Below are 14374 nucleotides of genomic sequence, written 5' to 3' on the forward strand. Positions count from 1 at the left end.
GCATTTTTACAATGGGGTAATAGCCTATTGTTGTTAAGAATTTACACATCACAAGGAAGCTTGATTTAAATTGTTTAATTAAATTGAAAAAAGTAGCACAAATAAATACAATAGAATAAAGATACAAATAAAGACAATTAAAGAGAAAAGTTTTTGAATAGGTCTAACACTAGTATTTATATTCAGATACTGAATAAAGTAATCAAATGGAAAATAACACTGGGTAGTATTTTAGTCCTGAATAAATTAAATACATAGGCTATTAATCCTGATTCCTTTAACTTAAAGCCATCTTTTGTTGTTTTGACAACAAAATTAATGACAGACACATATGGCTGCCGTCACTTTAAGAGCTAGTGCACGGATCCTGTGTTCATTATACTGGCATGCGTTTTATGTTTATTAAAGACAAAACCGACTATAGCCTATTTAGAGTATAGCCTACTCACAAAGACCGAAATTGACAATTTTGCGTGTTAAAGCAATATAATCCGCGAAAAATAGTTACTAGCCAGCTGTTTTTGAGGCGGATTTTCTATGAATGTGCGCATAGAAAATAATCTCAGAGAGCGCGCGAGCACTGATTAGTTTAAAATCGCTTGAATGTTTAAACTGGTAAGACTTAAAAAGACTTCAGTCACGATGCACTGCTGGCCCGATCGTGCAAGTGAATATTCCGTCATGTCCCGACCTTACAGTCTATGGTCCCGACTCCAAAACGCGAGTGTGTATTATCGCCGCAGCGCTTGATGCCTGCCTTGCACAAAACATTATGAGAAGAGATAGAAGATGCGCGGCACCGCTGAACACTCACGCTGTTTGTGAAATTGCGTCTGGAAGATAGTTGTTAAAAGAATGATTTTATTTTATTATCTGTGTGGATTACGATTGCGGGAATTTCCCACATTATAAATGGGAGACCTGCGGGAATGATTAGAATTATGCGCTATACCCGCGCCGAAATTCGAGCCCTGGTTCTGGACAGGAAGGATAACTCTGGGAGTTGGAAGGGGTGTGATCGCGATTCTGCCTTCTCACATCGCGATACAGGATCGTGGACCTGAGTATCGCGATTTCGATTTTATATCGCGTATCGTTACAGCCCTAGTAGTTAAGTGTTTGTTCTGTTCAATGGTACAGTAACAGTTACTTCATGGTATTGAGAGATGTTTACGTATAAACTTATTACATAATGTTTTTTTTTGCATGAGAAAGTCGCTGTCAAGGGTTGTTCTAAAAAATATACATATATATATATATATATATATATATATATATATATATATATATATATATATATATATATATATATATATTAAGAATAACAAACAAAAGGGGGGTTAGAAAAGAATAGCAGACTTTGTTTTTTCAGAAAAGGGGGAGATGTCGTGTAATGTGATATAGTGTATTGCTTGAACACTGTTGCTTTAAGTGGGAAGTGGGGGGTTGATGGTTAATAAAGCAAGAAGTTGATCGAGAGAAACTGCCTTTGACGGTCATTCTACAGTACCGAACCGTGATGTCTGAACCGAGGTATGAACCGAACCATGACTACTGTATACGGTTCCACCCCTAATATATATACACTACAAAATTGGTTCACAGTTGGAAACATTCCGCTTGTATTTTTGCTTGCAAATTGTATAATATCCAAGGTGAACATTTCTAGTAATTGTGTAGTTAATTCGCATACTGTATTTTCAGAAAGTTTTGGATATGTATCCTCTTCCCAAATTTGTCACTAATAAAACCCAATAAAAATAATTTGAAGAGAAGGCTTATATTGACCTTTTAAGATTTTGTTTACATCTACCTTGTACATGTATTCTTTGCTATTTTATTAAAAAGGTTACAATTACAGCAACAATTAAAATAACAATATTTCAAGTGTAATTTTTCTTTGTAAAAACTAAAGTATACATTTTATCACACATATTTCAAAGTTAAGGATTCATTAGTTTGAATAAAGCCTACATTGGTACAAACACTATAATAACATCTTAGTTGATGACTTTATTTTTGACAAAACAAACCCCTTACAAAAAATAACAGCAGTACAATGAAGTAAAACTGCAGTTCAAAGCAGTATTACTGCAGTCAAATGACGTACAACTGTAGATTTGCAGTATAACGAATTATAGCTACATTATAACTGGAGTACATTGAAGTTCAACTGCAGTAAAACTGCAGTACAAAAAGTACAACTGCAGAATAGTGAAGTATAACTGCAGTACAACTGTAGATTTGTAGTATAATGAAGTAGGCCTAGGCTATACAATAACCGCTGTTCAGTGATAAACTTAAATGCATGTGATCGAAGACTTTAAATGCAAAAACCTCAAAGTCCATCTGACATTTCTTTTTTAAATTAGCTTTTTTATTTATTTATCAGGCTCCTATGTAGGTTCAGTAATTTCACTTTAATGGCAACGAGGTAATTTAGTTGCCATTAAAGTGAAATTACTGAACCTAAATAAAGCTATAAAGAATAAATAAAAAAGCTAGAGATTGACTTTTTGGTTTTTGCATCTTAAGTCTTCATAGGATTACCATTAATACTACACTGACTGCAGTTATTCTGTATTATTGTGCGACGCGAACTTTTTCTCCCGCATAGTTAGAATAGCCCGCACGTGACCAGATCTTCTTCCTTCGCGCGAACGGGGTTGTTGTCCTGACAACGAATCTCGATAGCAGCTGATACTCGTTACGGTCAGTCAGCGTCCCCGTAGTGTCTACACCATAAAATACGTTTTGGTTGATTTCTAAACCGACAACATCGTTCATATACTTTCATATTTGTGAACTATCACAATTAAAACACAAAGACATGACAGCATTACAACCCGTGGTCATTCACAAGTGGGAAGAGAAGCGTTTTCTGGATGAAAAGAAGTTCAACAGGCGAGTTGGAGCGTTGGCTTTGTCAAGTCATTCAGTTTAGCGGTGAGTATAATGTATAATGTGAAAGTATTATTTCAATTTTAGAGAGATGTAAAACCACTTTACGTATGTTATTCAAACCGGTGAGCAAATTAGACTATATTCCATACTGTAGCGTGCGTACTGTAGTTTTATACTGTTTACTTTTTAGAGCTGCGTCACAGCAGATTGTGTTCTGTTTGCAGCATTATTTTCATTTCTTTTTTATCACTGTAAGTTAACACTTTAAAAAAAAAACAATCTGTATTGTATAAGGCGCTATAAATAATGGTGACTTTACTTAAATTGTTTCAGATCTTCAAACAACAGAGAATGAAACAAAAGCAACCAGAATAAACACAAAATTCAGTTTATTAATGATAATTGTACTTGTCTTTTGTTTTATGTTAAATTTCTTTGGAATATCTGACACTATTGGTTACACAAAAAATACTTATTGTTTTTATTTTTGTTTATTGTTTAAAATTTTATGGTGTGATGGATATTTTCTGGAAAATGCACTGGTAGAACTAAAAACAGACGATCAAAAATGTAATTCAACAGAAGATAATGGCTATGGTGAAACAAATATGCACTCACAGTATTTAAAAATAATTCTCTTTCTGCTTTTTTCCAGAAATGTTTTTCCAGAAATTGTGTAAGTTGTGTAGACTGTCAATGGAGTGACAGAAACTCTCAAATTTCTTCAAAAAGATTCAACGAAAGTCTTAAAGGGTTGGAACGACATGAGGGTGAGTAATTAATTACAGAATTGGTTTTCTAACCCTTTCACTACTTTAATTTGGAGTGTTCAAATCCATTATTAATGCTGACTATGTTCAATAGTTTGACATTATTGTGAAGAAAAGGACATTTCTTAGGAATACTTTTTATTGTGTGATTGCTATTTTCAGGAAAATGCACTGGCAACAACTAAAAACAGAAGACCAAAAATGTAACTCAACAGAAGTTAATGGCTGCGGTGGAACAAAGATGCACTCAAATAACGGTGAGCAGTAAGCTAAATTCTTTATTATACCTTTTATAAACTATTATCTTTATAGTTTAGAATAGATGATGACTGATATTGTACTTCAGGAACAAGACCTGTAAGAATGCTGGAGGAATCAAGTGTACGAAGTCCTCCGTCTCCTCAGCCATTAAAGAATTCAGACGTGAAGAGATTGAGGATTTAAAAAATGAAATCAAAGAGCTAAAAGAAAATGTACAATATTACCACCGATTCAGGATAAAAACCGATATGGAGAGAGAGCTGAAGGAGTGGAAAGGTAATGAAATCTAGTTCTACTACAGCAATTATTATCAGTACTAAACATCAGTTCTCAACAGTTTGCTTGTAGACTCTCTTCTTTTGTACATATTATATCATAGTCTGTTTGAATACTCGATCCTGACTGACTGGAAGGTGTGCATTAAAACAATGAATGCACAGATAGTCACAGTCTGTTTAATCATCATTCTAAATTAAAGGTATTGTAGGTAGAAATTTTATAAAAAACTTTTTTTCCAAATTTGTTTAAACTTTCTATATATATCAATGCATAATTAAAATGTAAGTACTCTGATAAAAAGAGTATAAAAATCGAATGTCTGTAGACCTCTCACGACTGTTTTAAAGACAGCTCATTATTTCCATTCACTCCACCCCCTCCCTTCTGGGCTCCTTCCAAAGCCCCGCCCCCAAAACACATGAACGCGCGACTCCGACCGCTGAGCTGAAGACGCATTATTTACCTGAGACGAGCGGAGAGGAAGGAGCGCAGTGCTTGTAGTGACATCATGTCAGAATCACATGTAATAAAAAAATCTAACTTTATCATTATGAAGATAAACAAATAATATGTATTTTAGTACTCACTATCAAGCTAGCATATTGATTTTGGTAAAGTTTAAAATATATATTTATAGATTCGCTAACGAGCTAGTTATCTATAAGGCAAAGCTAAAAACAGTTTTCATGATACACGTTTTTCCATTGCCATCATTACACTGTGATGAAGATGAATTTCGTGTAAGATTCATAACATATATGGTGTTCTGCATGTAAGAGTTTCCATGATGAAAGCATTGTTGACTCTGATGAGGACTACACTCCAGAGACAAGTACCGCATCGTCAGCTCGAGGACAGATCCGGGGTCGAGGGCGAAGCAGAGGAGGTCGTGCAAGAGGCCGTGCAACTAGGGTCCGAGGAAGTAGAGGCCGGTGGTCGAAGTGCAGGGCAAGGTGCACTTCTTGGACAAGAGGACCTGCGTCGAGTTTTGCATCTTCAAGCTCAAACAAGGGCATGTGAACAGGTATATATGATCTGGAGTGTAATGTGCACACAAGTCATCTCAGAGAACAATAAAGCTATATAAAAATAAAAATTTAATCATGTTGACAAATGTTCTGTGTAATTACACCAATATTTTAATTTTTTGATATATTTTGTGATTATATATTCCATTGCAGGCCAGAATTCGAGGACTGAGCCTGGAACAAGCACATCAAGTCCTGGAGCTCTGCCTGACGCGTGACCCAAGTCTTATGTTTGATGTTCTGGAAAGGATGTCAGAAAATGCTCCTCCACCAGGCCCTCTTGTGTCAGGGCAACCCCCTTGGTGTGTCTGCCAGCGGTGCAGAGGAATGGCCACATTTGTAGAACAAAAGTGCTGTGGACAACATCCCGATTATTGTATTTCCATACTGCCACACATGGAAGCCTACATTTTGGAAGAGGGAGTTCTGCGCCTTGCCAGACGTATCTGGAATGACATTCGTGCATTGACTGATAATCCAGAACCAGGACAGAGTAATAGGCAGTTCCGTCATGCAGCATACAGGCAATTTGTAGTGTGGCAGTATGGAGCATTGGGACAGGGTCACAGAGTCGTGATACCAAGTTGCTGCGTCTGGAAGATACGCGATCGTTTTCCTGATCCACTGCAACAGTACAGAGGTTTTATTCCTAGTAGAGTCTAAGAGTCTAGAGTGCTTTAGAAAACTGTCCATCTATTGTGTGGATGAATACATGTACATAGTTTCTGTGTTTTACATTCTACAATATTAAAATATTGTTATGTCTTTATTTGGTACACAAATTTTTTTTTTCTAAATAAAAATTAACTGAAAATGATAAATGAATTCTTTACACTTGCAATAGAAACCACATTTGATTACAAAACTACATTTATGTATTATTTCTGCAATAACGACAACCAAATGTAGAATGTCACTTTTTTATTTCTGTATTACTAAACCTAGAAACTATATCACAAATATAAAAAACATTAGCACAATCAAAAACAACAATATAAATGAATAAAGACATTGTGTTTCCAGAGGTATCTTGACTGGTAGACGGGTCAGACTTGGGACGTAGCATCACATCAGCTATGGTCCTGTGGAGATTATTCATTGTTTCGGCAGCGATTGACCTATACAAAGAATATAATAATGATCTCTCTGACATGATTACCACATTTCAAAATCAAACACATTACTGTTAAATATTATAACGTTATATGTCTCATCTATTATGGGAGAAGAGTTTTATTTGATTGTGTGTTTATCTTGGCAAGAAATGATAGTTATTATACACAATATTTTTTTTACTTAGTTCGCCGAAATCATAATTAGTAATACATTTGTCTTGGATGAAAAAGTCACCCACGTGATATTTGGATTGTATCATGACTTTTATATAACCACGTTAGATTCTAATAACAGTTTCTGAGTTTGATATGTTACAGTTAAAATTGTGTTATATGTATTGTTGAAATTTAAATTCACATTTGAATTTTTTTTCAATAAATCCATATAGCTCATAATATAGCTGGTACTAGAGGTACCAGTTTTTAAATAACTCACCTAACCCTCTGCTGACTTGTATTTGCAATAGCTCCTGTGTTGATGGAGCAGGTGCACCAGACAGTACGCCATGTTGACGGGGATCATCAGGTCTCCTGGTTCTTCTTCTAGGCATCCCCTTATTAGCTGATATCCGTCGATGAAGGATGGCACGCTGTAGGTCAGAGATGTAGCTGTAGTCCTTCTCCACCTTTAATGAGTACAACCTCCACTTCCTGGGCTTTTTGTTGTACACCTTGCCATACCTGACAATATAGAAAGGTGTATCAGCTTAGTGTAAAGTTTAAAATTAAATATTCATTTTTCAAAAGAATTCAAAACTTACTGAATTGTGCCATCAGCTTTTCTCCTGGCTGGTCTATGGAGATGATGGTTGTAGTCTAGGCCAGCCAGCATGGTACGAGCAGCATAAACTGGTGGGGAAAAGCAGAAGCGCTTGCTGGCATACATCAGTATGTGGTTGTGAAACGACTCCAAATCTGCAGTTGACCTGAGTGCACATTAGACAAAAATACATACAAGATATTTTCTTTATAATAATGTTGTTCATGTAATATCAACGCCAATTACAGTAAAATGTCTTTCACATAGTTGATTTGACCATTTACAATATAGAACTATATAAAGTAGCTTATGTACCTGAAATTCAGATATTTGGGGATGACCTTCAGCCAGCGTTCATCAAGAATAATTTCAGCCAGCCTGTCATGTGCCACTGAACCACTCTCAATCAATTCTTTATCTCTGTTGTCCAGCAAGGGGCCATGTTTACACTCACCAAGAGCCCACGTGTGTTCTCCTGTGACATGGTGCAGGATTCCCACCCACAAGTCCTGTGGTATAACATTTACAACCTGATTGCAAATTCTAATTACATAAACAAGTCACAACTAGATTTTACACAAAAAGCATAAAATTTTTTTATTTTTAGATTTAAAAAGTGATGGACTAAAGCATTATATATGTAATTGAATGCCAAAAATAATAATAATACACATAATATGTCACAACATTTGTACAATAAATACCCATTACATCAGTTATTTCGTTTTTAAACCAATAAACCAAAACGGGTGATTACATAAGTTAGTTTAGTTTATGTAAAGAGATGCTTCGATTTCTTCTGTTTCTAAATATTTAAACTGAAAAAATATATCAAAAAAGAAAATACTCACAATAAACTCTTCATAGGTATCTGCCGTTTTACAGCAGTACCAGAAGTGGTTGCAGATGTCTTTATTCCACATCTGGAGAATGGCACACCCCTTTTGCTGTCCTGCCTGGATGCATAAACAATTATTCTTTTGTGTTAGGTAAACTATGATTATGTCAACAGGATTAAAAATACAATAATATATTTAAAGAAAAAATAAATAGGTATGGAAGGGTGCTGTTATGGAAGTTTTTATTGTGATCAGATGAAATGTGATTACTGGTGTGGATTTATTATACTTACTGCATGAATTTTTTTGCTCAAGTTTTTGGACCCATGCCAGACGTCCAAAGTGTGGTGGACTCCGCTGTCTCTGTATTTCCCTTTGTCTGGAGGACAAAAGCTAGGAATTTAATGCATACTTACCCAAAATAACCCAAAACAATATCATGTCATAAACAGAGTGATGTATTTTGTCTGTAATGAGTGCAGAAATTTTGAGTGCTTTACAAAAACCATAAAGACTATAGTAAAGATAATTACTGAAGAGAGCTGATATTTGGGAATGAGCATCGGTACAAATTTCAGTCAGGTTTATTTCTTGACGGAGTGTCTCGAAGGTCTGTTGAAAGCCCTCTTTCTCCATTACAACAGAGTTCCTCTGTGTCTCCCTCTTGTCGATGTTGACCATACTGATGATATGTTTAGTTTCGTTTTCCATTGTTGAATATGTGCAATACTGTGCACAGAATCCAGGACTGTCCATCCGAGCATCACCTTTTATAAGGGAAAGCAAAAGAGGTTAATATACTGTTCAACAATGACATACTCATTTTATACATACTGTATATAACTGCATAAAATCACTGGGCAACCGTAGATGAGATTAGCTCTGTATAAGGCCGGTATCTTTTACTAAAAGAAGATTTTGTAAAACAAACAACACAAACATTTATACATCAAAGTGTCTGTTTCCATTTTACCAAGTGATGTTTAGTTACAGGTATTTCACCTATAGTGGGGTTGTCACCTTGGCAGTGGTGCTGATTGTCGTTGACCCACACTGCCATCCTTTGAGTCAATAGGGTCACATGAAGCAAGGTGTAAAAAGAGGGTTATATACATACAAATCTGAGGATCTCATTCTACGCAATTTAGCCATCATTCACACCTTGCCTCTTGTAATTGCATGGTAGATCAACGACCATCTTGTGAAATATTCAGTACTCTCTTTTAATAGATATCCTGTTTATTTGTGTGTGTATGTGAATTTACCTAAGGCCACAATAGGCCCTTTGGACTGTAGCTGGGCAATGATTTCAGTTCTCTTCTCCTTCCATAATTCCTTTATGGTGTCCACACAGTAGGAGTCTTGTATTCGGAAAAAAGATGACTTCTCCACCATCCCCATATTCATAAATTTAAAGAGAAGGGAAATCTTGGAATAGTTGTTGCCAGAAAGCAGTATGTTACACGCCAACATAAAGTCCCCAGCAAGCATTGCATATTTAAAATTGGGCTGTGAAGACCATTTCCAAACAGTGTGACCGTTACAACATATCTGAAAAAGAAAAACAATTAAAAAATATATTTAACCTATATTACACATCTAAAACATTTTAAATTGTTCAAAATATGTTATCAATACAATCACACAAAGTTCAGACTCACCCATTCCAAAATTGCAGCTGTACCCCTGGAATGGATGTTGACCTCAAATGGTTTATGTGCCCCACACTCTGCATTTGTGTTTGTGTCCTTAGCAGTACACATGTTCACAGGTAGAACAAGATATTCGGCAAGCAGCTTCAGACAACTGTGGTATGTTATAGATGCTGGCTGGCCAATTAAATCATCCTCAACCATGATTTTAGCAGTCTCTGGGATTGGATGTATGTCTGCAATAGTAGGGTCTTGGGAGTTGTCTTCAGCATCGTGCACAGTGTCCTCCATACTAATTGTTTGAAGGGAATCCAGACAAATCGGAGTATTCAGAGCACCGCCAGTCCTGTTGTAACACAAATATTTAAAAAATATCTAGCAAACATATTAAAAACTTCAATATAATAGTCATACAGTATTGAACCTACCGCACACAAATATGTGGCATATAGTCTTCATCATCACTGTCGTCATACTCTGTATCTAATTCCTTTGATTCGTCTTCTTCAAATGATGAAACAAACTCTGTCTCCATATCAGGACACCAGGTGTCATCTTCCCACTCGATACTATGTAGTAAAATTTGAAAAGTATATCCAATCTAACAATATAATTTAAAACATCTATTCAGTCAACACAACAACTTACGTTGAGTTTTTAATATAGTTAAATTCATCTTCACTGATGACATCCAGATCCAGTGATGACATACTAAAGAGAGATAAAAAAGAAGATTTTATGTCACCATCACTGGTTGAAGTAATGATAGAGACAATGACTAAAAAGTGAAGTTTGATAAAAAAAATTATACAAATGTCTCATTAATCAATACCTTGCATCTAATTCCTGAATGTTTTTATCCTGTACGGTGCTACTATCCAGCTCTTCAACTCCAGGTACTGAGAAGTCATCATCTCTTGAAAAATGACAATAAAAAAAGATAAACATGTGGATTGTTATAAAAACTGTCACTCGTTCACTGAATGACACAACATACAAGTCTCACCGGTCTGAAAGCGACTCCGAGACAATAGTGGATACAGGTGGTGGTGGTCTTGTAAATCCACTTTTCGATGGTGTGGACGTTGATATGTCTTTCTCATAACTATATATATTAAAACAAAATCAACACAAAAATTACAACACATTTATAAAATGTCTTGATTTCAGATTCAGTAATAAACTACTCTGTTAACAACTCAAATAACAACTCACAACTACATTGCAGACACAAAATAATAACACACACATACAACACAGTGTACACGACACACACATACAAGATAAAGACATCAGTAAACATAGGTAGAGAATATAAAAACAAAACAAAGGCGAAAAAACGTGCAGGTAAACTTCCAGATGAACATGGTAAAAGACTTAGACAGAGGGTAAATATAATTCTAAGAAAAGTTCCTGGATGCTGAGTAACGTTAGGCCTACTATCTGTTAAACATGTATTTAGTTATCTAAAGCAAAATTATGCACAATTCAACTCTATAGCTATCATCTTGAGCTAGGCCTATATATTATTTATCGTCTCTACTACGGCTCGCTAAGTAATGTTATGTTAGCTATATTATGCAACTACGTGTGCTAATGAAACATGCTTCATGAAAACATAAAGAAAAAAATATATAATCAAAATACAAAAAGAAAGATTTACCTGTCCAGCAGAAATAAAGCCATCAAGGCGTCACTTTTCAGCCCCTTGTGGTCCCTCAGTTCTCGCCATCGCTGGAAAGCCACGCCAATATTGATACGCGTTTTATTTCGTTTTTGATCCACAGACTTTTTGTTCATTACCTTTTCTACTAACGTTAATGTCTTCCTTTTTTTTGTGGGTTTGCCTTCGCGAACTGAAGATTGGTCTTTCTCTGCCATTGTTTTGCTATTCCTAGGTTCCGTGCCTCTTGAATTCCTCAAATCAAACGGGTACGCGCAAGTGGGCAGGGTCCTGTGTGGCAAAAGGGTGGTTGCCATGGTTGCGAGAGAGTGACAGTCGCCTAAGCCAATCCTTTGTTTCGTCCCGGAAGGAAATAATGAGCTGTGTTTAGTGCAGATTAAACGGTCTAGAGTCACTCGATTTTTATACTCTTTTTATCAGAGTACTTACATTTTAATTATGCATTGATATATATACAAAGTTTAAACAAATTTGGAAAAAAGTTTTTTATAAAATTTCTACCTACAATACCTTTAATGTGCTCTCTTTACTGTAACACACATACAGTCACTCTCACACAGAAACATATTTCTAATCAACAAGGTCTTAACATTGCTGTTTTTGAAGTAATTAAACTGACAGCTTCACTAGAGTGATGCTCAACAGATGCAGGTAATTCACATATGCACAATCTCTCTTTCTCTCTACCTCGTTTATTCATTCAAATAAATGTAATCCAACCACACTCATTTATCTCTGTGCCTGAATGCTGAGTGTGCAGAATACTAGATCTAATGACCCGTAACCAAAACAACTAATGAAAATTAACTGTTAGTTTTACTCTTCCAGTCAAATTGTGCTCCACAAACATTAACCCTTGTGCGCTGTTCGTTTGCAGTTTACACTCGGGTTGTTTGGGGTCTCCAGAGACCCCAGGCAACACGATATAGCCTAATTTTACTCAGTTTATTCGTCTTTTTACTCCACATATGTGCAGTTTTTGGAGGATTTATTTTATATTTTTAAATTTATATAAATAAGCAAATATTTTTTTTTATACAAAAACAGCTTTTTAAATGTAAAATTCACTTTATAAAAGACCCACATTTGTAACTTTCATTTATGGGGATAACATGGATAATTTTACATGGTTTAGTGCAAGTATGGTTTAGTATAATTTTTTTGGAAATCCGTTTTAAAAGTTAAAAATATCACTTTAAACAGTAGATTACTGCAGAACTTCACTATTTGCAATTTGACTAACTGAAATACATTTTTTCACATGTTTTTGCAGTTTGATTCATATCTACATATGAAATCACAATTATAACAACAAAAATTACTTTTTGTCAAAGTTTAGCATTTTTTGTACTGAAATCCCCAAAATCAGAAAAAAACGCAGAACACACATAGACGGAAATTAAGTTGGTACACTTTAAATTTGTAGAATTATATGAGAAAAAGATGTCTGAAATAAATGCTAAACTCTAAAGACTCCAACTTTTCTTTTTGTAACATCTTGTTCAGGTTTGATTCTAATCATAAATGCTAAACTCTAAAGACTCCAACTTTTCTTTTTGTAACATCTTGTTCAGGTTTGATTCTAATCATAATGTAGCCTAACATTATTGAAAAACTGATTTATTTCATTGCAAAAAATGCTAAACTGACAATGATTTTTATTTGTTATAATTGTGATTTCAGAATATGTAGATATGAATCCAACTGGAAAAACTTGTGAAAAGATGTCTTTCAGTTAGTAAAAAAAACAGTTAAGCTCTGCAGCAATCTACTGGTTAAAGGGATACTTTTTTACTTTTAAAACTGCATTTCCACGAGATGGGCAAAAATCTTACACTAAACCATGTCAAATTATCCATGTTATCCCCATGAATGAAAGTTAGAAATGTGGTTGTTTTATAAAGTGAATTTTACATAAAATTTAGGCACTGTACAGTATTTAAAAATGATTGTGTCTTTCTGATTTTTTCCAGAAATGCATGTTATTGGGCAAATTGTGTAGACTGTCAATGGAGTGACAGAAAGCTCTCAGATTTCATCAAAAAGATCTTCAGTTGTGTTCCGAAGATGAGCGAAAGTCTTGCAGGGTTGGAACGACATGAGGGTGAGTAATTTAACTTCTTTTACCTGGAGTTTTCAAAACCATTATTAATGCTGAACAATAAACCATACAAAATTAACTGGAAATTGTATTAATACTTTCCACAAACACTTGCTGACACCAAGTTAAATTTAAGAGATTAACTTGTAGATTAATTTTAAGCATAATATATGCCTTTGGTGAAGAGTGTAACTGAAAAGACTTTCTGTGATTCTTTTTGTTTGTTTGTTTTTTCCAGACTACATCCAACATAGTGTTTCCACATCTGAGATGAAGACAGTTAAAAGAACCATGTGGAATATTGAGGATAAGCTCTTCAAAAAATGCAACCTCTCTGTATAATGTGGAGGAAGATATATGCATGATTTGTAAATAAACACTTGGAATATATTGTCTAATTCTCAGCCTGTTATTTGAAGTTATTAAAAAAAAGCAAAATCATATTATTTGTTGCATTGCAGTTGTTATGTACCTTAATTCATTATATTGCAGATGTGTGAAAATAAAACTTAATCTGGATATTCTGGTTGTATTTCAATTGTATTGCACATAATTTTATTGGTATTGCATTTTGGTAGTATTGTAATTGTACTTTAGTTGTACTATGTATTATTGTAGTATTCTTCATTGCAGTAATACCGCCATTATATTGCAGTATTATTGTAGTACTATTGCAGGAATACTGCAGTTATATTGCAGTACTATTGCAGTAATACCACAGTTATATTGCAGTATTATTGTTGTACTATTGCAGGAATACTGCAGTTATATTGCAGTACTATTGCAGTAATACCAGTTATATTGCAGTATTATTGTAGTAATCCTGCAGTTATATTGCAGTATTATTGTAGTACTATTGCAGGAATACTGCAGTATTATTGTAGTACTATTGCAGGAATACTGCAGTTATATTGTAGTACTATTGCAGTAATACCACAGTTATATTGCAGTATTATTGCAGGACTACTGCAGTTATATAGT

General features: G+C 34.8%; 1 protein-coding gene and 2 long non-coding RNA genes across 3 annotated transcripts; 2 read left to right on the top strand and 1 right to left on the bottom strand.

Moving 5' to 3' along the window:
• The first annotated feature begins 2887 nt into the window (after positions 1-2887).
• Positions 2888-13720, top strand: LOC143737803 (uncharacterized). The gene is made up of 6 exons (XR_013203728.1): positions 2888-2946; positions 3560-3674; positions 3837-3931; positions 4021-4211; positions 13266-13396; positions 13632-13720. It is a non-coding gene; the product is annotated as an uncharacterized LOC143737803 (long non-coding RNA).
• LOC143737804 (uncharacterized) lies at positions 4749-6057 on the top strand. The gene is made up of 2 exons (XR_013203729.1): positions 4749-5238; positions 5396-6057. It is a non-coding gene; the product is annotated as an uncharacterized LOC143737804 (long non-coding RNA).
• LOC143737802 (uncharacterized) lies at positions 6067-11397 on the bottom strand. Its single transcript, XM_077229677.1, has 14 exons — positions 11272-11397; positions 10615-10713; positions 10441-10524; positions 10257-10319; positions 10037-10177; positions 9618-9954; positions 9222-9507; positions 8490-8723; positions 8250-8335; positions 7969-8073; positions 7433-7626; positions 7119-7283; positions 6794-7038; positions 6067-6360 (listed from the first exon to the last, which is right to left on the bottom strand). The coding sequence occupies exons 1-14, from the start codon at positions 11292-11294 to the stop codon at positions 6338-6340; spliced, it is 2085 nt and encodes a 694-aa protein (XP_077085792.1). The 5' UTR covers positions 11295-11397; the 3' UTR covers positions 6067-6337.
• Positions 13721-14374: the final 654 nt, after the last annotated feature.

This window comes from Siphateles boraxobius, unplaced genomic scaffold, assembly GCF_051911475.1.
Source record: "Siphateles boraxobius isolate OS27281-9 unplaced genomic scaffold, OSU_SipBor_1 130, whole genome shotgun sequence".
Taxonomy (NCBI): Eukaryota; Metazoa; Chordata; class Actinopteri; order Cypriniformes; family Leuciscidae; genus Siphateles; species Siphateles boraxobius.

Excerpts from the sequence above, each read along its gene's own strand:
- LOC143737802 (XM_077229677.1), bottom strand. The coding sequence starts at position 11,294 with ATGGCTTTATTTCTGCTGGACAG. Across the intron at positions 10,525-10,614 it reads TCGGAGTCGCTTTCAGACCG|AGATGATGACTTCTCAGTAC; the intron begins GTGAGACTTGTA and ends TCATTTTTCAAG. Across the intron at positions 8,336-8,489 it reads CCAAATATCAGCTCTCTTCA|ACAAAGGGAAATACAGAGAC; the intron begins GTAATTATCTTT and ends TTTGTCCTCCAG.